This window comes from Seriola lalandi, unplaced genomic scaffold (genome assembly GCF_002814215.2).
Source record: "Seriola lalandi dorsalis isolate HSWRI2012SDOR001 ecotype SW California unplaced genomic scaffold, Sedor1 jcf7180002052120, whole genome shotgun sequence".
In the NCBI taxonomy this organism is placed as follows: domain Eukaryota; kingdom Metazoa; phylum Chordata; class Actinopteri; order Carangiformes; family Carangidae; genus Seriola; species Seriola lalandi.
The window spans coordinates 153756-179847 of NW_019522673.1; the positions used below are offsets into that span (position 1 = coordinate 153756).

Sequence of the window (26092 nt, forward strand, 5' to 3'; positions counted from 1 at the left end):
CTTTGAGGTGCTGCTGCAACACTGCAGTGTAAAAATCCGGTAATTTAATTTTAAAAATACAAATTGGTTAACATCTGTGGTAGGCCTATAGCTACAGAATAACATTTTAAGGGTCCCTGGGCAAAAATGAGTGCCTGTGCCCTTATTAAGCACCCGCTCCGCCCCCTCTCAGTGCACTGTGTACAGTACTCCTCTGATGGCCAAAGACTTTTGGTTTGTGGTAATATGATTAAACACAAATACACATATGCTCTGTGCTCAATATCATGGATTGTAAAACTACATTTTGTGATTACATTTACTGTGGGACCCACCTGACTGCCTTTACAATGTCAGTTGATATTATGTTTCAGTGTTGCATATTTCCATATTACAAAGATACAATTTTTTGAAATGATCAATGAATTGCCATACAGCAGAATCTGTGGGCCTTGGGCAGTTGCAAGCTTTGCTTGGTTAGTTAGTCTTAAGAATGCTATGAGTGTGTAGTGTGTATTTGATACCACTTTCTTCAGCATATGTGAGTTTTCTTTCATTCCTACTCTGGAGAGATGCATGCAATGTAAGACGGAGGCCATCTTGGACAATACCAACCATCCTCTCCACAACATTCTGGCCGGACAGAAAAGCAGCTACAGGTGTAACTCATCGTCTCATCTCACTACACTGCAGAACAGAGAGGTTCAGGAGATCCTTTGCGCCCACTGCCACCAGGCTGTACAACACCTCAGCCATAGGAAGTGGACTAATCTAACTATTATTGTTTATCTATTATTAACTGTTTTTATTATTATTATTATTATTATAATTATTATCAACAATGAGCTAAAGGACACATGAATCTCCCTAGGGGATAAATAAAGTATCTATCTATCTATCTATCTATTTATCTATCTATCTATCTATCTATCTATCTATCTATCTATAAGGATTGTTGTAGGCCAGGAGATGCAGATGATTAATGGGTCCCACTCTACCATTCACATTTAGATAAAAATAGCTCTAGTACTCCGTGTGAAATTCTGTTACTATTCATTATAATACCATGTTGACCACTTCACTGAATTTAATCAATCATAATTGTTGTGATCGGACTGAAAGCAGTGCATTGTTGAAATTGAAAGCATCACCAAACTGACCCACATCTGACCTGCGTCGCTCTCGTAGACGGGTTAAACCATTAATGCCGTGTTTTTTGTGTGTTTCTATTATCTCTGTCCTATCAAAAACAACCAAAAACGCACAGACAGTTACCGACGTCATCCTGTCCGCACACATCACGCACGCTTGTCTGGATGGAATGTGACGCCACAGCTCCGTGCGTGAAGTCTCGCGGAGTACAACACCGGCCATTTTTCTCCGTTTACAGCAGGACACTTTGTGCTTGGGCAGTGTAACCGAGATCACTTTTACAAGCTTACAAGTTTTGGCAAGTTCAATTTTGTGATCCAAGCATCCAGACTTACTACAAACAGGACACAAACCATGTTTGTGTTGACCGTTGCAAAGTTTTTTCGCTGACATCCCTGTCCGGATAGACGCTTGTCTAAACTGTCGCACAAATGGAAATGGTGCCTAGCGAGGAGAACCAGTTCGTACCCAAAGAGGTGAGGTTATTACGGACCCAGCCCGGGGTCGGAGAATCAGCCTCTGGTCGTCAGCTGTCACCCTCGCAGATCACTCAAATTAATGATGGCAAAACTTTTGCACCACTTTGCGAGTTTGTGATCTTGGTGTATCATATAGAGGCTAACTCTCAGCTGCTAACAGTTAGCTAAACATGACTTGGACGGCCTATCGTGACATGGCTAACTAGCGTTAGCTACAGCCAACAGTTAGCGACTGCATCTCAGACAAAGTGAGTTTATGTTGGTAGCTAAAGCTTTAGCATAATTATCATTAAGTTATCTAACCTTCTAATTTGGCTTTCTGATAATCAAAAACTCAAGAGCCTTTTAAATGCTGTGGCTGACATTATGTTATCCCCAAACAAAGACGACAATTGTCAACATTAGTGAGCTAACTTGCAAGTAACATTAGCTGGTAGGCTCTGGCAAGCTAATGTCGGTAGCTTTTTAAGTCTGATTAATGGCAACAACTCTAGCTAATTTAGGTGTTTTTGAAGTTGCTAAACCAAATGTAAATAGCCACACCAACTGACATGACTGGCAGCGTTACACTAACGTTTACCCCTAACGTTAGTTTTATAGATATACATACTTTGGTCTCCTCTTGTCCCCGTGTTCAGATTGTTTTGAATGGAACTTGTAGCTGTAGTGTAAACGTAACGTTAGCTTGTCAAATTCGCAAGCTAACGCTAATGCTAGCTACCGCTGTTCACGTAGATGCAGGTGTGTAACATAGCGTTAATATTAATGTTAAGATATGTGGATGCTCCTCATATTAGGATAAACCTGTTTTAACATCCTTGATGAACTTCGTTGCCATGATGAGGGGATACTTAGCCTTTGCTTGTTTATCCTGCTATGTTGACTTGGTAGGTTGCTAAAGTTAACGTGCAATACGCTACCTAAACAATAATCTATCACTCTGCGATATTCTTGTGCTGTCATGTTTTTCATACAAGTAGAAAATGAGTCGGCTTTAGCTACTGTCAACACCAGTGATGCTTACCAGATGGTATTTTGTTTGTACAGGTAAATTGTGATTATAACATAAACATCCTAGAGGGTTATTATTGACATGGTAGTCATCTATCGTGTTATTTCATACGTATGTGTATCTATAGCCATACTACATGTTATCTGCAGTACCGATATTTGATTATGGGTGGTTTTGTAGCACTTTGTCTGCATTTACGTCAGCTGCAAAGTCACACGTCAAACATGGGACGTCACTTAAGGGCTTGGAAAATTGGATTTGATGATACAGTGCTGCACGCTTTCAATATACTTACACATAATGATCGTGTATTCTTCAGTTACACAACTTAGTAATGAATCTAGTTAAACCTGGCTTTCAAAGGCTTTATTTTAAACAAGAAAGTTGACTTGCACTTGTGATGAGGAAATAGGTTTGTATTATTTACATATCACTTTGGCTGCAGACTTTAAGCACTTCATCACATTTCGTTGCAAAGTTAAGGTAGAGTCAGTTAATTCCCTGCTCTGCATTAGATTTGACAGCTGTCTGATCTCAAAACATATATTTGGACATTTGGCTTCAGTAAGAATGTTTTCCATCCACTATGACACATAGAGCTGCAACATCAAATTCATTTAATTATCATTAAAAAATAATAATGTCTTTGTATAATTTAGTATTGTTTCACACCAGAGGTTCTTCTGTGTCTTCCGTGGGCCATGAAATGAGAACCGCAATTTAAGGGCACATGCAAAAAATGTACCTCTCACAAAACTTCATAAAGTTGTGATAGCATTATGTATGAATAAGTTGAAGAAGTTTAGTAGTTTCAAAGATGTTGTATATTGGTCTGTTTTGCTTGTACAAGTCTTAACAAGCCAAAAACAAACAGGCAGTCAGCCTGTGATGTTTGCCCCCACTGTAAGTGGAATTTGTTGCCACCACTGAGGTTTTCCAATTTTTTCAGTTTAAAAGTTTAGGTGCCTTTGCTGTTAAGCATTATAGCCAAAAGCTGACACAGTGCATTGTTACACCTCCTTTGTGTATGACTTAATCAAAACATCTTTCATCAAGGGGAAGCTAAAGTTGTCATTTTATGTCATACATAAAACCTTCTTTGTAGTTTTCACAGTTCTGTTATTTTCACTGCCAGGCTGCGAATGGTCTCTGAACAAATCAGGAATTTGAAGTAGCTAATTTATTGTCTAGAGTCATGATTTAAAAAAATAAAATACAAAAAACATCTAGCAGTTCATATTTCTATGACAATTAAATGTTCATAGCCCCCATAGATTTACCAGCCACTCTCACCATTTGCTAAAACTATTCTTGGAAGCAGTAGTCCATTCAAATTAATGGCTGGCTATTTGCCAAAGTGTCAGGTATAGTTTACAAAAGTGCAGTCTCTTGTAATAATTGCAATAAATTGTATCTGTATTAGAATATTGGCTATTGTTCATGTCACTACCTGCATCTGTATCCTGTTTTAAGGGGTTGTGTGTGTGTCACGTGCAGTTGTAATTACAGTACATTGTATTAAGAGATGTTGGATACTGGATACTGACATTTTACAACGCTATAGTATTATTATTATTACAGTTAGTTGCATCTGTAAAGAAATACTGTCTGTGCTTTACAGTACTTGTGGCTTCATGTCAGCACCTTGTGATTATATCCACGGTAAAAATAACCTTTAATCTCATAATACACTTGTGTGGTTTCAGCTGCAGCTTCTTTATAGGACCTGTCAGTCACATTTTGCCAAGATCACAAACGTCACAACGAGGTTGCAAAAATGGGAATAACTTGAATATGTTCCTGTAATTATCACCCCGTCACCAGGCAAGAAGTTAATCTGCCAGGCAAAGGTTATAGGTTTTCACATTGGCTTCATTTAGCCCCAGTGTGGCTACTGAAGCTGGCTTGTTTTACAACTTATTGTCCCTTTTTTGTCTGTGTGTGTGTGTGTGTGTGTGTGTGTGTGTGTGTGTGTGTTTTTTTTTTTTAACCACAACTATCTCCACATATTACTAGGGTGTGTTTTGGAGTTGCAGACAAAGTATTTTTGATGAGATGAAGAGGATTTCTCAGGTAGATGTGTGTGAAGTGTGGGAGAGAGCGCCTACAATAAAGCATGGTGTTAAATGGATGCATGAAGCAGCACTGTGATGACCGTCATACGCAGGCAATCATCAAGACTTATTCTTCAGTTAAGAGGCAGCTTCACAAGTACCACCTTTATCTAACATTACAGACATGCAGTTAAATAATGACCATAGACAAATGTATTGGCTGGTAATAACAAACGTGTTTTGTGCTATAAAACCCAAATTCCTGAAAACCATAATCACATTTAAGGCTGGGTATCATTCACCATATACAACGCAATATCAGAGTTTTGGTACTGGCACCAAAATGATACATTTGTTGAGTATAGAGCTGTTTTCCTACAAAATATCGAGTGTTAATTTTTTTTTCTGCCAGTTTTTGATACTTAACCTTTTTGATAATTGCTTTAAGTCAGCAAACCGTTTGAGCCTGGCCAGGTACAGTAAGTACCAGACTAATTGGAAAACAAACTACAGGGAGTGTTTAGACAACAAAGTGACTCGCTACCTTTTGAAACTCTTGTTCTACTTGGAAGACAATTTCCGTTGTGTATTTCACAGTTAAATGAAGCGTGAGTTAGCAATTGCATGGCATATGTCTTTCAAAGAGTTTTAAGAATAAAGATTGTGGATAGTATGGGAGAATCTTGACAACCTGTTCATGTTTTTCATGCTTTGTAAATTGTAATCAAAGATCAGCAACTGCCCAGGAAGTGGGCTTGTCCAGTCATGTGTAGAAAGGTTTCTTCCTGATGTTTTAGTGAAAGACATTCTTGTCAGCCATGTATTATTTAGCCACTTGACAAGAGTCTGTCTCAAGCAAATTCCTATTCAACCTTGCTGAACCACAATGACAGAAAAGGAAAAGTGAGCTGCTTTTGCAAGACTGTCATTGTTAGAGATAAGCTCCTGCTGGGACGAAAATACAGCAAAACATTACTGTCTGGTCATTTGTCAAGACCATATCAAGATACAACTAGTTACATGGTGTTTTACATGGTATTGCTCTCAGGTAGTTTCAAGGAGAGCAATTCTTGTTCCATGTTTTTAGTCATGACTTAACCAATTGTTGAATTAGTGAATACATACAGTTTTCAATTTAAACAACAATCCTAATTTTCTACTCTATTGACAATACACTGCCTAGTTTTCAGGTACATGTACCAAAATTTTTCCATATCTTACTTTGATGAATAGAAACTGTTTTTCTACAATTGGCAACAATTTTTTCTTGTGTCCTGGTGTCCTTCTGATACCCGTGTGTTTCTAATAATGACATTTGCTGCAAAGCTGCACAAATATTCTAACCTTTTAATTCTAACGCTTAGCTTTTCACCTATATACAGTACCAGTCAAAAGTTTGGACATGCGTGTCTGACTGGTGCTGTATGGTTAATGACAACGCACAAAATACAGAATGAAAATACAGAAAATACACCATGCTGACCTTGTTCTGTTTCTCTTGATTTTCAGATACAAAATGCGGCTGAGGAGCCCAGAGTGTTGTGCATAATCCAGGACACCACCAGTGCAAAGACTGTCAATGAGAGGCTGACCCTAAACCTACCTGCTTCCACCACCCTCTCCAGACTTTATGAAGATGTTGCCCACAAAGCAGGATATGTAAATGGCACCTTTGACCTTGCCTGGGGAAATATTCCAGACATGGTTAGCACATTAATTCAATCACTTTTGTTTGTGCCAATTTGTGATTATGGTTTTCCACATAAATATACTCAGCTGTCGGTATAACTGTGTATCTCTGCTGGGTTACCGTCTGTGATTACCTCGTCAAAACAAAGGGTTAAGTCTAGGTAAAAGTTGTATGTCACCTAACAGGTTGTGGAGGAGGCACGGTAAGCAAAAGGTGTTTCGTTCTATTCAAAAATGTTTTATATTCAAGAACTGCTTAAGTGGCTGATGTGTAATTAGAATGGGGCGGGTAGTGATGAAGTTCCAGAGAATTATCACCGGACTCTGCATTTCACCTCAGCTGCATAGAGTGGTTTAGTGTCATTCAAATGATTGTTTTTGGATTTACGGCCTGCAACGTTACTATTTTGGTTTAATTTCGCCACTTTCATTAACCTCATTTCCAGCAACAGGTGGAAACTGTTTTCAATGAAAAAGCTCTTAAAAACACTAGAGCTGTACCCGAATCAAGAAAGAAAAAGTATGGGTCCTGGTCATATGTCTGTTATAAAATCCTAGTGCACCATGGTGCGTCTGTCCTGCGTGGCTTCTGGCAGCACTGTCAGCCAAAGAGTCAATCACAAGGGACGGCAGCACAGGAAGTTGTACCAGTGTCTCGTTCAAAAGTAGTTTAGCCGACATCGCTGCATTTAGCTCTGGAGGTGAAAGGCCTGGGTTGCCCTGCCCTCTGATTCCATCAACAGAGGGGTTTTAGTTTAGTGTAATTGAGTTCAAGATAATTATTTCAGGTGAACTTCAGGGTATTCATAATGACGGTTTATGTAGTTTATGTTATGACGCATACAGTAGCCCCTACAACTTTTACATTGGAAGGGTAGTGTCGCCATATCATGACCTCAGTGAAGCTGATATTGTATGTTTGAAAGTCAGACGGGGCAAGCAGTTTCTTTTTGAAATACCATTCTTCTCTGCCACAAAGAAAACAAAGTGTGGTAAGAATGGTATCGCAAAGAAAGAGAAAACTATAGAATTAATGCATTCTTTATGTGCTCTCTTATTGTTGAGTTTGTTTTTTTCTTGTCTGTTTATCTACATACTATTCCCTTTTCTTAAATGAGCCCAGGCTAATCCTGCTGCTGACCCAGGCCAAAGCCCAGGTGCTGTGTCTGTTGTTATCTCACTGAGTAGGTCAGTGGATTAAGCCTCTGCATGTTTCCACTGCAGCACTTTGCTGGCAGTCCTCAGCTTGTCCAGGAGAAAGACAACTACGTAGCGTTGTTCACATGTTGGTTTCAAGCTACTTTCCTCATATGCGTCAATACAGGGAATTCGCTGAGAATGAATTCACTAGGAGTCTAAGCGTCCTTGTAAGTTCAGCTGGTTTGTTGTCTGTAAATTACTTGTTTTGAATATTTGCTGCTGTTGTTTTTCGGCATTGTTGACCTCTGTATAAAAGCTGTCTGTTCGTGTGATTGTTGTTTTTACTCTGCTTCCTTTAAGGCACCACTGGACCATAACAGTGAGATGTCCCTCTCAGATTCAGGGTTTGAGCCTGGTGGTAAGAGGAATTTCCTCCAGGTAACAGACAAAGATGGAGAGCAGCCCCAGATCGCATCGGTGAGTGGCACAGAATTAACAAAAGGACTTCCTAATTTTTTTTTTTTTAAAGAACATCAAACATACAATTTTTGAATTTTAGGTCTACTACAGATTGACTGTTTTGGAAACTATAGATCTTTTATTAGAAGATTTCTCTCTGTATGCTTGTGTGTGTGTGCAGGATGAGTCAGGAACAGCAGATAGCAGTGGACTGGATGACAGTTCCCAGGAGCGGTTTATTGGGCCCCTACCGAGAGAAGGCACTGCAGGCTGCAGTGGCGACTACAGTAGTCCATCTTACTCCTACTCGTCCATCCTCAACAAATCTGATACAGGTATGTTTTAGTCAGCTGTTGAATATGCTGCATCACTTCTTTTATACAATCCCAACTGACCTTTTACTTCTTGTCTTTTACCCCCACTGTAGGTTATGTGGGCTTGGTGAACCAGGCTATGACCTGTTATTTGAACAGTCTTCTACAAACTCTGTTCATGACCCCGGAGTTCAGAAATGCACTCTACAAGTAAGGAACTATGCTCATAGAAGTCTTTGAAGTCATTTGAAGTTTTATTTGTGATGTGTAATGTTTAAAATTCTTTTATAACTTCTGTGGAACTACAGCTGGGAGTTTGAGGAGTCAGAGGAAGATCCAGTCACCAGTATCCCCTACCAGCTGCAAAGGCTGTTTGTCCTGCTGCAGACTAGTAAGAAACGGGCGATTGAGACCACTGATGTGACACGGAGCTTTGGCTGGGACAGCAGTGAGGGTGAGTGTTTGTGCTCTCCTGTGACTAGATTCACATGCCTTGTCTGCGTGTTTGTAAAAAGGAGAGACCATGTGCCTCTGCATCTGTACACTAAATTACACTTTTTGTGTATTTGTTTTTAGCCTGGCAGCAGCATGACATCCAGGAGCTGTGCAGGGTCATGTTTGATGCCCTGGAGCAAAAGTGGAAGCAGACAGAGCAGGTAGGAGAAAGCAAAAAGTTTTTATAGACTTCTGACAACAAAAATTCAGCCACCAGTCTGAGCCACCCCCCCCCCCACAATGGAAACAAAAGACTTACTGTGGGAAAAGTGAAATGGGCCAGTAAGCCCCAGGGTTAGCTGTTTCTTATCTCAGGAGAGAGTTATAAACTGCAAACACTCAGTCCAGTGTGCGTATATACAGCCATGTGGTCTGTACACACGAGCTCCTGGTAAAAATAACATAAATAACAAACTACAACAATGGATTAGTTTACTTTTTGGAGGTCTACAGTAAAAGTGGGGGATTTTAAAGTTTAAAATGTTGATAAACTGGTTATAGTAGAACCGTTTTATCCAATGCCAGATGACGTGAGGATTTAACATTACTTCAACCTTCAGTCTAGAATTTAGATATGCATACATTTTTTACATTAAGTCTGTGAAAACAGTTATTCTGTTGAGTCTCGGGCCGTTGTACAGTTGTTTTCACATTAGCACTCCCCGTGACTAGTTAACTGACGACGTGTAAAATCATTGGAGATCCCTTTAAATGCTAACATAGCATGTTACTATGCTAACTGTGTATATACAGCTGTATGCAAAAGTTCAAAATGATTGTTTCCTATGCAACCCAACCAAGAATAGAATGGATTCCACTAAATATCAGAAAGTTTTGGATGCACATGTCCTGCAGTCAGTAAAGAAAGTGAAACTGAAAAGAGTCTGGCTTCTACAACAGGACAATTGTCAAAAGCAGGCCTCAATATCCATGATAAACTCTTTCAGGAAACACAGGCTGAAGCTTTGATAACGGCCCTCGCAGTCCCCTGACTTGAGCAGCATTGAGAATCTGTGGGTAGATCTAAAGGAAGGGTTGTTAAGTACCACTTTAAGTAAAACTTTGAAAACCGACTTTTTAAGTTCATGAAATAAAAAGTAGCAATGTATTAATTAGATTGTCTGTCTTGAAAGTTACAAAAATTATCCGACACAGCCCGCCTGAGGACTTATCAAAACATTAAATGTAACATAATGAAGGTCAACATGTTAACATTGAGTACTAAAATAAACAGTTCAAAGTTCAAACACCTGAGGCTGACAGATTACAGTTGAGACTGATGGAAGTTGAGCTGACATCACAGAGCTGATCCTGGTGAACTGAGTTTGAGATATCCTAAAAATGGCCACTGTACAAAAGATAATCCCTTCCGATTATGATAACAACATGGCATTGTCTTCCATTAGACCAAATTTTTGATTGTTTTACCCCACTAATGATAAGAATCTAAAAATGGCAAAGCTGATTTTAATCTATTTCATTTATCTATGTTTAATCCATCTAACACTCCTGTCACACAGCGATAAGTCCACGCTGGTGCTTCCTTTAGTAAGAAATGGTCTCAGGGAGAGAAAATCTTGTAGCCTAAACAAAAGCTGTATTGTTACAAGTGAGACATAGTTGAGGAAGCCTGACTGTCATGCTTTCCTGTCCGCAGGCTGACCTGATCAACCAGCTGTACCAGGGGAAGCTGAAGGATTATGTCCGTTGTCTGGAGTGTGGCTATGAGAGTTGGAGGATTGATACTTACCTGGACATCCCTCTTGTGATCAGACCCTTCGGAGCCAGCCAAGCCTATGGCAGTGTGGTGTGTTTTCTCTCTACATTTCATTTGGTTTATGACCATTTAGTATTTAGGCCTTCCTTTTAAATGTAACTGAAACTATACATTTTTTGTGCCACAGGAGGAGGCTTTGCAGGCGTTCATCCAACCAGAAACTCTGGATGGGCCCAACCAGTACTTCTGTGAGCGCTGCAAAAAGAAATGTGACGCCCGGAAGGTGAGCAAAGTGAAAATGTGACATGGGAGTCATGTTCAGAGAATACAGTGTTCTGTTATTGACCTGTCTGATCCTCCTGATAAACGCTTCTCTGCACAGGGTCTGAGATTTCTGCACTTTCCCTACCTGCTGACACTACAGCTGAAGCGGTTTGATTTTGACTACACCACTATGCATCGCATCAAATTAAATGACCGCATGACTTTCCCTGAGGAGCTTGACATGAGTCCATTCATTGATGTGGAAGATGAGGTGAGAGCAGAAATGGCAGTACCTGCTTCATCACTATTTCAGATTTATATTAGATTAATAGATCTTTAGAGTAATGAACATTGTGTGGGTTAACCCAGATATTTTCCCTTCTATCTGTTCACCGTCAACTATGAGCTGTGGGTAAAAGTAAAACGTGTCACACACTCTCACACACTGTTTTTTTTATTTTTTATTATTATGATGTTATGTAATCCATCGGGTGCGGAAGTTCTTCAATGTTAAATCCACCACTGTGCTTCCTCCAGGAATATATAACACTCAGGTTACCTCTGGGTAAATATTTGTACCTTCTCAATACCAACATATCTAGTAGTGATTGAACAGCACATGATACCTCTGGATAAATCTACTTTTGGATCTTGTAGTGACCTTTTAGGCCATTTTTTTTTTTGCTGTTGAGATGTTACCATGTGGAAAGAATATATGTAGCTGGAGTATGTGACATATTTTGCTCCAAAAGCCTCTCACAATATATATATCATATAAATTATAGTTGACCACTGTGGACGGTTTTTAAACCCTTGTCTATTGTTGTTTTTGAAATTGGCCTCCTCTGTAGAAGTCGCCTCAGACAGAGAGCTGCACTGACAGTGGAGCGGAGAATGAAGGCAGTTGCCACAGCGACCAGATGAGCAATGATTTTTCCACTGATGATTGTGTGGATGAGGGCATCTGCTTGGACAGCACCGGCAGCACAGAGAGGGTGTTGAAGCCAAAGGTGATCATCTTGACCGCTCACTGTATAGATAGTGTTGATTGTTGTTACTCTCCTTGGATCGTTCACTGTTTGTGAAAATGCGTTTGACCAACAAAAGCTACAGACGGGGCAAAATAAAGAAAAACCTGAATAAAAGAGTCAGGAAACATTCTGGATGCAGATGTTATCATACTGCACATGAGGGGTTGTTGAATGATGAGCTGTTCTGGAGGCTCATCGTTTTTTTGTTTTTGTTTCTTTATGTTGTGTCCCATCTTTAGTTTCCATCCTTTCAACGATATTGAGCAGCTGTCTGCTGGCAGACACAGCTGTAAAGTGATGCTTGTTACATGAGATGTCTTTCTTTCATTCAGAATGTGTACTGCACTTTCCAGATGATGACCTAGCAAACACTTTGTGGGTCATGGTCATTGTGTTACGTAAAACTAAATGCCAAACTGTGTCTTTTCTCAGTGAAGGTTTTTCACATTTGTACAGTCAGTGTTGCTAATATCACATTAACCTAGCTCTGCAAATACAGCAAATCTTGAGCTTTATATTTTGCCAATGCCAGAATCTGTTACCCTTCATGTTGAACACCAAAGCAATACACCTTGGTTGTTGCTTTTATCTGAACAGTACGATTTTCCCCCATGTAATTCTCAGAGTTTGCTGACCTTTGAGCTGTTCTCTGTCATGGTCCATTCTGGGAGCGCTGCGGGTGGCCACTACTACGCCTGCATCAAATCCTTCAGTGATGGCCAGTGGTACAGTTTCAACGATCAGCACGTGAGCAAGGTCAGCCTCAGCCCTTGAGTAACCGGTTTTGTCCTCGTACAGGACTTAAATGTCAGGCAGAATGACTCACCAGACTATTATCAGTGCTAGTCATCAGTTTGTACTCTTGCTAATCTAAGCAAACATTGTCCTTGTCACTTTAACATTTTACTTATTAACACTGTAAGATCTGTTGAATCATTGTCAGTAACTTTCTGTGTATTTCTTTTGGGCAGATCACCCAGGATGATATCAGGAAGACATATGGGGGGTCCTCAGGGAGCAGAGGCTATTATTCCAGTGCCTTTGCAAGGTCAGTGGTCTCTCATATCTGTGTTCAACATTCAGTGGGTTGACACACATCACATGCTTACAGTACATTGGTTAAGGGAATAGAATAGTAATGAACCGGAACCTGTTTTTTACATCTGTGTTCAAAGGGGAAACTTGTTTATTCTTGTTCATTGTACTTTGAATAGGCAACTACTCTTAGGACTGAAAAAACAATCTTCTCTATCCTCTCTATATATATTCCACTACATTCATTAACAAGACACTTTTTTCTCCCAACAGCTCTACAAATGCATATATGCTGATTTATAGATTGAAAGATCCCTCAAGGAATGCAAGTAAGAAATTCATTCAGTTAAGTCTGACGTGGATAATGACAAAATTACTGAGATACCAACACCACAAACATGATGCTCAGTTTCTGTCAGTTTTCTGTATGTTTTTGTCAAACAAGTTCCATGTCTTCATTAGGCTACAGTTTGAATTCATTAAATATTTTGCAGCGGATCACTGTTGACTTGGGTTTTCCAAGCGAACAGATGCAAGTGAATAAATACCAATTTACATTTATTGATTATTGACATTAATTAAGCATCTTCTGATCTCTGCTGTACATCAATAGAGGCTCCAGTCCAGTGTCATTTATGGACAGATATCATTTACAGACACTAGGTACAGCCTGCAGTCCACCTTAACCAAGGGTATTTTTTCTTTGTGGTATGAGTGTTAGTAGCTTGCCAGAGGCATTGCTTTGTATTTTTCTTGAAGAAAAAAAAAACATATCTTGGGTTTAGTATTTTATGGGAGGTCATTCAGTGCCATTATGTTGGTTGTGGTTATCCTCTCCGAGTCCTTATACTCTGTGATAAAGTAGATTGAGCTCTTGTCCTGTCAATGTGATTAACTAATGTACTCTGCAGAGTATTTAGCTGTGGACGACTTCCCGGAGCACATAAAGAGTTTGGTTCAGAAGGAGAAAGAGTCTGAAGAACAGGAAAAAAGACAAAGGGAGATTGAACGGAATACCTGCAAGGTGTGTGGTCCTTTGGCTCGGCTTTGGCTTTTTCTAAATAAGTTGAACTTTTCTTAATCTTACACTCTTTACTTTCAGATCAAGCTTTTCTGCATGCATCCTGTAAAGATGATGATGGAGAGCAAGCTGGAAGTGCACAAGGACAAAACTCTCAGAGAAGCAACAGAGATGGCCTACAAGGTTTGTTGGGTTACTGGTTTTCTTCACCATCTGGTTTTCCAACAACATAGCTAATCGGGTCAGCAAATAATTAATTATTGAATGTTGGAGTGTCCTTAAATTCTTTAACAAAGGGGACTTCTTCTTGCAACCACTGTCCCACACAAGAATAGTGTAACATTGACAAAAGCATTGTAAGTGTAACATTGACACATGTCTTCTAATGTTAAGACTAAATTTTCCGTTTACAATATTAAGCAAAAATATTCCTAGTTCTGGGCAATGTCTATTTTTATAAAGTGCCTTACTATACTTGGATCACTGTTGTGGTTATTTGTGTATTCTGTACCTCAGCTGATGGAGCTGGAGGGTGTCGTCCCTCTGGACTGTTGTCGCTTGGTCAAGTATGACGAGTTCCACGAGTACCTGGAGCGCTCCTATGAAGGTGAGGAGGACACACTCATGGGTCTCCTGCTGGGAGGAGTCAAGTCCTCGTACATGTTCGACTTGCTGCTAGAGACCCGCCGGCCAGAGCAAGTGTTCCAGCCTTACAAACCTGGAGGTCAGTAGTCTGCTACTGTTGAGTCAGACTTTTGAATTAGGAATGTCTGAAAATGTGATTGAGGTAATTATCTCGCTTTACATAATGTTGTACTTAGTGCTGCACAGGTAACTGTGTGCAACCACTTTTCAAAAATGATTGAAGCCCGTGTGGCATGACCATGTAGACTCTGATGGTTGGTGTGATGGATGTAAATGTTCTGAAAACCAAGTAAAATAACTGCTATGTCTGTACGGGTGTGTTTCTGCTTTTCTACAGAGGTGATGGTGAAGGTTCATGTTGTGGATCTGAAGAGTGAGACCATCGCTTCTCCAATCAGTGTTCGGGCGTACCTGAACCAGACGATCACTGAATTCAAACAGCTTATTGCACAGGTTTCCTTCTCTACCCAGTTTCTTCACTGTATCTTCTTTTGCCTTTTCTCCTCCTTTCTCTTTTCCTCCTCCATTTTAAACATGAACACAGAAAATTGTGTAAACTAGATTGAGTGATGTATGTGTGTGTCCCCCTCCCCCCAGGCTACAGGGTTATCTGCAGAAACCATGCGTGTGGTCTTGGAGCGCTGCTACAATGACCTTCGGCTCCTCTATGTTCCAAACAAGACACTGAAAGCTGAGGGATTTTTCAGGAGTAACAAGGTCTCTTCGTTTTCTTTCAATTCTGACTTTTGTGATTCCGTCCAAAAAAAATTTAGCTGTCAGAGAATTGACTATTGGTACACTATTAACATTAAATTAAAATTTCATCTGTTTTGTGTTTTTGTTCTTTATCAGGTGTTTGTAGAGAGCTCTGAGTCGACTGATCATCAGGTTGCTTTCACAGACTCAGTCTTGTGGAAACTGTTGGATCGTCACGGGAATACGATCCGACTCTTGGTCTTACTGCCTGAACAGTCTCCTGGTACCTTGGCCAACAGAACTCTTTGCCAAAAAGTGGGAGGTGACTCTGATGTGCCCTTTGATGGAGCAAAGGGTAACAGGAAATCCGTAGAAGCTATACTCGAGGAGAGCACAGAAAAGCTAAAGAATCTGTCTCTGCAGCAGCAACAGCAGGGCTCCAGCACCAGCGACAGCCAGAAAAGTTCTGATGCCAGCGACTTTGAACATATCGAGTCCCCAACCCAAGAGGCTGACTCAAACTCATCACTCTGCATGGCTGCAGACAACAGAGAGTTAGAGAACCGGATCAGGGCCACAGCTGGGACCAGCGGTGGGGCCTCCTCTGACCCAGAGAACCACTTTGCCTGTGAGGAGCGCTCAGACTCTGAGGTGAACAATGACCGCAGCACCAGCTCAGTGGACAGCGACATCCTCAGCTCCAGCCACAGTAGTGACACACTGTGTAACGCAGACAGCGGTCCCATACAGCTGGCCAACGGCCTGGACTCGCACAGCATCACAAGTAGCCGACGCTCCAAAGCCCACGAGGGCAAAAAAGAGACCTGGGACACTGCTGAAGAGGACTCTGGAACAGACAGCGAGTATGACGACAATGGGAAGAGCAAGGCGGAGGCTCAGTACCTGTACTTCAGAGCAGAACCTTGTTCTCAGGATGACTCTTCTTGGGATGCACAAAAATGTACGTCTTTTATTTATGATGCAGTGTAAAGGATGTTCAAAATTAAATTATGTTTAAATGATATTTTCAACTTTAATCAAGACAATGTTTTCTTGTAGCATAATTAATTCCTTATTAGAGAAAAAAGAGGCAAAGTGACAGACATATTCAATAGATGTTTTTCCTCGTTTTATAAACAAAATGTTTAATTGTTTTCTTGTGGTCTGCTTCAGGTTTAGTAGTTCATGTGGACAAGAGAATAACATTAGCAGCATTTAAACAGAACCTGGAGCCCTATGTAGGAGTGACCTCGACCCAGTTCAAGGTGTTTCGGGTGTACGCCAACAACCAGGAGTTTGAGAGTGTACGGCTCAATGAAACACTTTCATCGTTCTCTGACGACAACAAGGTCAGTATAAATATTCAGCATTTCTTTATTTGATTTTGGTAGTCTGCCTGAAGGTGACCTAATACTTGAACTAACACTTAACTTTTAATTTTCCATAGATAACCATTCGACTAGGAAGAGCACTGAAGAAGGGTGAATACAGAGTCAAAGTGTATCAACTACTAGTGAATGAACCAGAGGTAAAAACTGAATTAATTTTCTGTCACAGTGATCAACAGGGCTTTGGTTAAAATGACCTGACTATGTCAGAAATATAATAATCCAGTCACTAGGTTTTCTTTTATTATTTATTTTTTTATTTATTTTTTTCAGCCCTGCAAATTCCTAGTGGACACGGTGTTTGCCAAGGGCATGACTGTCAGACAGTCGAAAGAGGAGCTGCTTCCTCAGTTGAAAGAGCAGTGCAAGCTTGACCTCAGCATTGACAGGTATGATAATAAAATAAATCACAAATCTGAATACATGACATTCATCTTCAAATAAAATTTAGATATGTATAAAACAATTTATTACTGACATAGACATATAGACATCATAGAGGATAATGTAAATCCTTAGTTAAGTGGGTACAACTGTATGTGTGTTTAAAAGTATAAGTATAAATTAAGTACAAACTATATAATGTGTGTGTGTGTGTTCAGGGTTCGTCTCAGGAAAAAGACATGGAAGAACCCAGGCACAGTGTTTCTGGATTACCATGTCTATGAGGAAGACATCAGCATCTCCTCCAACTGGGAAGTCTTCCTGGAAGTCCTTAATGGTAACACTTGATGTTTCTTTCAAACAACAATGGTTATTGTACAAAATGTTTTTGTACCTTAAAGCTTATAAATTAAAACTAAAGCTGTATTGCCAATAACTCCTATGTTACATTTTAACTACTTGCAATAAAATCACTCAAATCCAGAGTTCAAAGGGTTAAATTATCTATTGCCTCTAAAGACTCACAAATCAATGTCATTTTTTTTTTTTCTTTTGTAAACCTATGCCATTAAACTGCAAATGCCAGCAGATAAATGTAGTGCTGGAAATTGCACCCAAAGCAAAATGCACGAAGGTGCATTTCACTTATTCCATTGCCTGCTGAAGTTTCAGGATGTACGGTACAATTACTGCAGAACTTGATCCATGTTCCTCTTATCTGTTTCTCAGAACCAGAGAAGATGAAGTCCATGTCGCAGCTGGCTATTCTGACCCGGAGATGGAGCCCGGCTACAATGAAACTAGGGCCTTTTAAGGAAGTGATTCTTGAGAGCAGCAGTGTAGAAGAACTCAAGGAGAAGGTATGTCAGGTGACAACATTAAACACTATTCATTCTGAGTGATATTTATGCCAATTTGTGACTGATTTCTTTATTTTTTTTTGTAGCTTAGTGAAATGAGTGGTATTCCTCTTGAAAACCTGGAGTTTGCAAAGGTATGTGGATTCCTTTACCTCAAGCAGGGCCTCATTTTCTTCATATTGTATTGCTTGACTTGTAATCCTTCTGTCTGCTGTGTGCAGGGTAGGGGAACGTTTCCTTGTGATATTTCTGTGTTGGAGATCCATCAGGACTTGGACTGGAACCCTAAGGTGTCAACTCTTAATGTGTGGCCTCTGTACATCTGTGATGATGGAGCTGTGGTATTCTACAGGTAAAGGAAAACTCAGAACAAAGAATGTCCACATTCAAACACAGGTTTATGTTTCTGTCTTCTCAGAGTTTTGGCCAAATTTCTTTGGCAGACACACAGGATTATAGTTGAGTAGTCTTGGCCATAATATGTCATAAATGGTGTTGGACTATGAATACCTCCTTGTGATTATTCATTTGATCTTATTGATTGGGGTTTAGGCATGTGCCAGTATAAAACTTTAATAGTAAGCTTGTTGTGCTGCAAGGTGTCTCCATGTACACATTAGTATTATGAATTAATTACAGTTCTGCCAAAATAATGCATTTTATTTTTAAAGATGCAAGTGTTTAAAATTATTTGAAAGTAAACTACAGAAGAAATGCAATGACACAGAAGATAGTGTAAAAATTCAGTTACTTTTGCAGCATAATAAATGCTGTGCATACCACTATGTTGCGTTTTGTGACATAAGAGGGGTTCAGTTGTTGGGATCATGATATTAATGAGATGTGAAACTACTGTATAACTATGTGCCTGTGCTGTGTTAGATTCCAGCCGCCAGATTTTTTTTTTGTATCCGTAACTTAAAAGATGAAGTCAACAGATGTGACCTCACTGAACTGCAGCACAACCTCTTAGTATATTAAATGTTAAATATTTGTGACTTGAGATCAACATAACTGTGATCTTTGTCCGTGCAGGGACAGTACAGAGGAGCCTATGGAGCTCTCGGACGATGAACGCAATGAGCTGATGAAAAAGGAGAGCAGCCGTCTGCTCAAGACTGGACACCGTGTCAGCTACTCACCACGCAAGGAGAAAGCCCTCAAGATCTACCTGGACGGAGGCCCTGCCAAGGACCCGGGGCAGGACTGAGGCACAGAGAACGACTCCTGGTTATTTGGATCATCTGGCTGCTGTAGCATAGCAGCTAGGCTTCAGGTCTCAGTCTCAGTGTTGGGCCTGATAGTGACTTGAACATCAAGCAGCGCTGTGAGACGTGCTCTCACCCTCCACTCTGAGCCCCAGGACTGGCTCAGAAACCCTATTGTGCACTATAGTGTATTGTACTGTAAAATTTAAAGGGAAGTACAAAAGCTATTCAATACAGAAAAGAATCAAATACTGTGTAGAAAAATCAATTGAACGTAAAAGCTCCAGAGATGGATGCAGAGATGTTAGGACCGTGAAACTGGGCTGGAAGGCATCCATCCCGTCTATTTAAGTCTCCCGTCTTATCTACATCAGTCTCTTTCATTCTCCTGCCTGTCACTGCGTGTTTCTCTTCCTGTTTTGGACATAGTGTCGATTCTGATTCAAGTGTGACCATCTTGTAAGTCCATATGCTCACACCTTTTTGAGCACTGCTCTATTAGAGAAATCATTCTTATCTTACATTGCTCACCTTCCTTTAACAGTACATACAACCAAGAACTACTTATCCAGCCTTCCCCAGTCTCACCTCTTCTGGCGAGATAAACCTCACTCTCTCAGTGACTTTGACAAACTGAGGCGTCGTTCATTCACAAGATTTGATGACTCAAAAAAAAAAAGCAACAATTAAGAATTTGTAAACTGGAGGTTGTTTCTGCTCCTCTAATGCTCCTATAATGCCAGAGTAATGTGTTATCATGGGTTGTCCTTACTGCTGCTCTTTGTGCTTTATAGGAGCTTTGCCTCTGTTACATCATTTCCACTAGATTTAGTGAGACATAGGCTATTGGTCCTTTAAATACAAAGTACAATGAAACAAAACCAAGTAGACTATGTTAAGAATCTCCTTGATTTGTTTTTGTTTGTTGTAAATTATTATTTTGCTCCAGACTTGATCATTCAATTAGGTCTCATGAGGCACCAGGCACACATCTGTGGTCCGTATTAACCTTTTAATTTAGAAAGTGGATTTTTTTGTCTGTTTTTTGCACCATGTGAACCGGGTGTACATCTCTGGTGTCATCCGCATGTGTGTGTGTGGTGTTGTACTGAGGGGAGGGAGCTCTCTGGGTTTTTGACAGTGTGTGAGGTTGTTTTTGGCGCTTCTACCTGCTGCTGCTGCTGCTTGATAGACTGACACCAGAGGGTGTAGAAAGCCCGCTGGACTTCTCAGTCTGCCTGGGCAACTGCTCTGAGGACTGAAGCTCAGCATCCTGGCCCGCCTGGGCTCCTGATGCTGTCACCAGCTATTCACTGTAGAAATGCCAATATCTGAAGAAATTCTTTTTTTTTTTTCTTTTTTTTTTGTTGTTGATGTTTATTTCTTTGAGATTTAAATCCTGTGTGAAAATAGTTTAAGATGATTTTAGAAATTAAAATGCATTTTTTCATAACAGGTTTCTGTTACTGTAAATTAAAATGGCTTAAATTAATTAACTTTATGTTAAATTTATATGACAAATACTGATAATTTTCAAGAATAAGTGTTCTGGTGTTTACAAAAACAATTTTTTAAATAGTTGTACAAGCTTAAGAACAGACATTAAACTTTACAGTTGTAGCTGTTGGAGCAACTGTAACAGTAACAGTGACAAATTAAAGGAAAAACCAACATAAAGTTTCTTAATGAGGTGTTGGACCACCACATGCTGCCAGAACAGCTTCAGTGCTCCTTGGCATTAATTCTAGTCTCTGAACCCTACAGGAGGGATGGAAGCCGTTCTCTCAAATGATATTCCCTCATATGGTGGTGGAATCTAATGATTCAGTGACCCCTCGTGCCCTCTGGATAGGGGCGTTGTCATCCTATTCCTCCACTAATTTTTCAGGTTTTTCCTTTAATTTGTCACCTGTATTCACACATCAGGTGTGGTTTGTATTAGTGTCACACTGGTCAGCCCTTTTATTGAAATGGTAAGTCACATTGCTGTACATAGATCAGATGTTGGCTGTTGTGAGGGGACTGACAATGTTTTAAAAAGTAATGTTTAGGACGACAGAAGTGTGTAACATAAGCTGGAGGGGCAGGTGTGGACAGCAGCCCTTTGACAAATCAACACTTGCACTGAAAGTAAAACTGCAAGTTGTGTCTATGGTGACGGTTAAGAAAGTAATTCTTTTCATTTTCTGTTCAATATTATTTTAAATTTTGAAGAAGAGAGTAAAAAAACAGCTGGATTTCTCATGTTTTAAGTGTGTGGAAGAAAAACATTGAATAGCTATAGCCCCAGTTAGACAGTTGGGGACAAAGCTGCAGTCTCAGTTTAGTAATGGGGAAATGTTTCATTAAATTTAATATTTTTAGTAATGTTTAAGGCTACACTAGAACTATAAATCTTATGTAGGTGTACCATGCCATTTATAAATGCTGATACAGGATTTGTTAAATTCTCAAACAAGCTCCAGGTCTTTTGATCGGAGTAAGTTTTACATTTTACCCGCTTTGTTACTATTATTTCAGTTCTATTGACATTTTCCTGTCTCCCCTGTCAGTTATTTCTCATTAGTACATAGAGTGTAGTGACTTCATATCATTGAAATTATAGCTCCATCCAACTTCCACCAAAGGGTATTCAGCCAGGGTAACACATCCCTGTGTGAGTGTGCAAGGCTAGAGCAAACGTTTTCCTGTAGCACCACGGTCATTGAGGATGTTCACATACTTGGAGGTCATTTGAAACTCGATGATACTAATATGCACAATGTCATGATTCAGCGGTCACAGGAGGGCAGGTTTAGTCAGATGAAGAAAAACAAAACAGCAAAAAATGATCCTTCAGGCCCTTTTGTTTTTGGTACTTTAATAAGTGAAACAGGATTTTACCCCGAGTTATCAGTTAATTAAGTACAACTGTACAGTCTAATGCATTTGCATATGAATATGAGGTACTGCTTGACAGACAACGGTGGATTACTGAAATAAAGTGATACAGAATTAAGTTCATATATAAAAGAAATGACACATTACATAATAAATATATACACATACAGACAATATGGAGAGAATAAATCACACCATGGCATGTTGGACAGTGTGTCCTCTTGTTAAACATTATGTCATCTCTGAGCCATAAAAATTTTGAGGCTTAGGTCTTGGCAAAAATATACAGTACTTTTGTGAAACAAAGAGCATCATGAAGGTGTTTCTAGGCAGCAAGGCAGTTTTTGGAGGATCAAGCAGCGAGGGTCGCCAAACGCTTTCTCAGAAATAACGGGGAAAGTGCAGAGAAAAAATTAAGCTTAACAACAAGCAGCCAGAATAATATTTACTCGGAAACAAATTTGAGGTTTGATCAGACATATAAAAGGAGGAAAGCGTTGGTGTCCTGTAGATGAATCTAGATATAAATTTAAGGTGAGTGATTCTTTGATGCTGGATGCTTCTGTGATATGGTTTTACTGGGTTATACGGTACATGAAACATGACTGTACCTCTTCCTTTTTCTTTCTAGTGCACAGTAAATGGAGTGAGACTGGAAATTCAGTGGTTCAAAGGTAACTTTCTTCTTTGTTCTATTTTGGTCTCAGTTTGTCAGGATGATGCTGCCACTCTGAGTGATGACAATACAATGCAGGTGACATTACAAATTTAAATAGTGAGTACTTATGGCTGGGATTAGCATTAGATAAGGGTTTAAGTTGCAGTAAAATATAGAGATGCAGCAAATAGTTAAGAAACCAGTGTTTAGTATCAACACAGGAATTTGCAAATATATATATATATGTTTCCTGTTTTTTTTTAGTGACTTTGATATCTACATTTTCAGAAACCTTAGGTTTCATTTACGGCAAATCAATATATTTTCATCCATTTTCCATGCTTTATAGCTTTATCACTTTGGATTAAGCTGGTAAACAGAAAGTGCTATAACCTTGCAGCAAAGCTCTAGAGTCCATTGAGACACCAGTCTGGTTGTTTCCGAGGCAATGTGAATCAAATCAAGCTGCGTCTAGATTATATAGTCTATCTCAGAGTAGAGCGTGTCTGTCAGGTCCTCTTCGCTTGAGTCCTCACCTTTAAGGCACATGGACCCTCTCCTGTCAAAAAGGAGAGCACCACGGTGTAGTATCAGGGATAAACGTTAGAGAGTGAAATGCATGTATAGCTTTAAAAATCTTTCACTCAACAAAAAAAAAAAAACATATATATATATTTTGCTCTATTAAATGTACTGCACTCACCCTAAGTGCTGGCAGTTGAGATCCCCTGCACAGGGGCAATGTTTCCTGGGTCCTTTGTCCTGAACGTCCCAGGACAACATCTCTACCAGGTGGTTGGAGGTACCAAAGCAGCGCTCGCGCTCAATGGGTTTGGCCAAGCAGACAGGGAAGAGCAGGGCTGGACACACAAAGAAAATACACAGATTTCTGAGAAAATGAGTAAGCAGCATATAGTGTACTGTGTGCGCTGTACTATACCTTTATGGAAAGCACAGCAGAGCTCTGGGCTACAGTCAGTCTGGTATTGACAAGTGCTGCCAGCTTCTCCTTTTGTTGCATTTTGACTGCACTGACCCCACACACACAGCTGTTCCCCACAGCACTCCTCATCTTTAGTGCAGGACTTAAAGGACAGAGGAAATGGTTTTCGTAATACAGCAAAAAGCCAACATTTCACAAACTTCAAATTCTTTTGATAACATCAAAATGAGAACATAAAATGTACCGTCAGTTTAACAAGCATTAAAGACACTAATGATTCTCTGAGTGTGAAGTATTTCAGGTTAACTGGTCTCTGATAGCACAGAGAGAAGTTCCTGTTCCTACATATCCTTTATGAATTGTTAATTAAGGGGTACAGCAAACTGGTTACTTCCATGCAGAGTTTTCCTGTGCACCGCTTTTGACAAGACACAGATCCTGTCCTCTGTGTATTTATTATCCCTGCACTGTACCCTTGTGTGGCAGGCTGCCAGCATCTTATCCCTTTGCATTACTTTTTAGTGTGCTGCCCCAAGACCAATTCATCCACTGAGGAGACGACAGAAACAGCACTAAAAACTGAGTCTTAAATAAAATGATTTAACCTTGACATGTGCTGTCCTTTCATGTGAAGCTCACAGGACAGTGTTCACAAACAACTCACTCCAGTTACACTTGTGGACACACTGCAATGCAGTTGAAGTGAAACCCCAGCTGCAAGTGACGGGAAGCGTGTGTGTTTGTGTATGTGAAGGTGCCCGTATAAAGGTAACTTGGGTTCACTTACCACATCGATTGCTTTGCAAGGCAGACACTTGGAGTCGTGCAAGACATAAAGACAATACCTTCCCTTCCCACAGTCCTTGTCAGTGATGCATCCCTAAAGACAAGAGAGAGGATGGATTACATCAGAGTGTATCAGCCTTTTCCAACTCCATGCTTTGGGCCCATAATTCTCAGGGCACCAGTAATCACAGAGCTGACAGGTTATCATGTGAAATAAGGAAAAGTTATCTTCATTTTATAGTATACTATCAGTGAGCTGTTGATGGTCATATTACATATACAAATGATGCAATATGCCAAATGTTTTTATATATATAAAATATGTCAAACTAATCTCAATATATCAGTCTTATAAATCTCTTAATCTGGACCAATTTGTAAGTCATGTGACTTTACATGGGATTCAAACTCTGGTTTGTCCAGAGTGCAAAATAAATAAATAAATAAATGAAGCTTCTAGGTTGCATAAGCATCTTTGCAGCTATTTAGGCAGGCAGAAAATCTGCGACATATTTATGAAGAAAGAGGCGCCTCCTCCAGTTTTATTTTTACCTCTTGTAACTAGCACAGACTCTCGTCCCAGAGTTACCATGTAAATAATAATTCACCTCTCCTGTGTGACAAAAAATTTGTAAAAATTCAAACAGAGCTGTTAAAGGTCATATGAAAAACAAGAGTTCTGTTTAAAGAATGCATTTTCTATTGGACTAGATATATAATACATGTATGAACTTACGTGATCAATGCTGTTTCCCAAGTCACTGGATTGGACAGTTGTGGTGCTTATGTTGTTCGTCTCCTGTGTGTGGGTGGATGGGTGGGGGGAGACATCTTTTAAATTTCATTCACAAAGGGAAACAAACACTATCTTACTTTTGTTTCCTGTTTACAAGCCTACCTGGTCTACTGAGGTGTGGACAGAGTCATTATCAGTCACTTTATCAGAAGCAGTTTCATTGTGATGACCTGGAGGAAGGTCGTTGGGGTTAGGGCTGAGACTCACACTCTTGTTGTTCCTCTAGAAGGATTGGAGAGATAATCACACATAGTTCTCAGCTAAAGAGATGCATTAAGAGGCAACTCCCATATTCTAGCTCATTCCACTGCTCTCTCTGCCACAAGATTTTTTTTTTTTTTTAAATATATCTGCAGGGATGCAAGTGCTTTAAAATATTCTCACAATACCAACTTATTAAGGCTGTTATCTGCAGTGAGCAGTGAAATAATGCTATATCATGTAAGAAAAAGGAAAAAAAGCTAGACTGAAAGATGCAACTAGCTGCCTACTTGGTGAAACGCATCCCCAGGCTTTTGCTGCGGATCCTCTGGCAGTTGCTCCACTTCCACAAACATGCGGTCCAGCTCCGACTCTCCCTGGTCGGATTTATCCTCCAGTATGTGACTGATGCCTGAGTCCACTATCTCGGGGAGGATGCCATTGCAGACTGCAGTGAGAGCCAAGACTAGCAGGACGACCCGCATCATGCTGGTCATGGTGCTGCTTGGTACTGCTGCTGCTGCTGCACTCTGAGGAGGGTGTGGTGTGGCGGTGATGCTAAACACCCAACAGCGTCACCACAGCTGATACGCCTCCATCCCTGCGGGGTCATCACCTCACACATGGAAATTTCCCGCTTAAACAGGAAAAAAAAAAAAACTTAATTCGTTTACTTCTGCATAATTATTGCTTACCTCTTAAATGACTCGCAGGTGTTCCATAAACTTAGTCAGATACCTCAAACATAGTTCAAGTCTAACTACCGCTCTGTGTGTGTTGTTTTGGCTATGGATGTAGATGCCAGG

The 26092-nt window shown here is 40.1% G+C and overlaps 2 protein-coding genes across 3 annotated transcripts; one reads left to right on the forward strand and one right to left on the reverse strand.

The window, feature by feature from the left end:
• Positions 1-1334: 1334 nt before the first annotated feature.
• Positions 1335-21191, forward strand: usp47 (ubiquitin specific peptidase 47). 2 transcript variants are annotated; one of them, XM_023399789.2, is made up of 28 exons: positions 1335-1607; positions 6186-6380; positions 7866-7982; positions 8146-8299; positions 8392-8488; positions 8587-8732; positions 8855-8934; positions 10431-10580; positions 10678-10773; positions 10873-11025; positions 11606-11764; positions 12410-12541; positions 12757-12833; positions 13094-13149; positions 13732-13844; positions 13923-14024; positions 14358-14565; positions 14824-14939; positions 15084-15203; positions 15339-16143; positions 16356-16531; positions 16630-16710; positions 16844-16959; positions 17173-17291; positions 17684-17814; positions 17901-17948; positions 18036-18166; positions 18850-21191. In XM_023399789.2, exons 1-28 carry the CDS (start codon positions 1563-1565, stop codon positions 19022-19024), a joined length of 4098 nt encoding a protein of 1365 aa, XP_023255557.1. In that variant the 5' UTR covers positions 1335-1562; the 3' UTR covers positions 19025-21191. The 2 variants fall into 2 exon arrangements, with proteins under 2 accessions (XP_023255557.1, XP_087028322.1); XM_087172196.1 differs by lacking the exon at positions 1335-1607 and adding an exon at positions 4643-4695.
• Positions 21192-21862: 671 nt separating this feature from the next.
• On the reverse strand, positions 21863-25823 carry dkk3a (dickkopf WNT signaling pathway inhibitor 3a). The gene is made up of 7 exons (XM_023399791.2): positions 25577-25823; positions 25188-25307; positions 25026-25088; positions 24291-24383; positions 23501-23645; positions 23264-23420; positions 21863-23119 (listed from the first exon to the last, which is right to left on the reverse strand). Exons 1-7 carry the CDS (start codon positions 25781-25783, stop codon positions 23032-23034), a joined length of 873 nt encoding a protein of 290 aa, XP_023255559.1. The 5' UTR covers positions 25784-25823; the 3' UTR covers positions 21863-23031.
• Between the last annotated feature and the right edge of the window lie 269 nt (positions 25824-26092).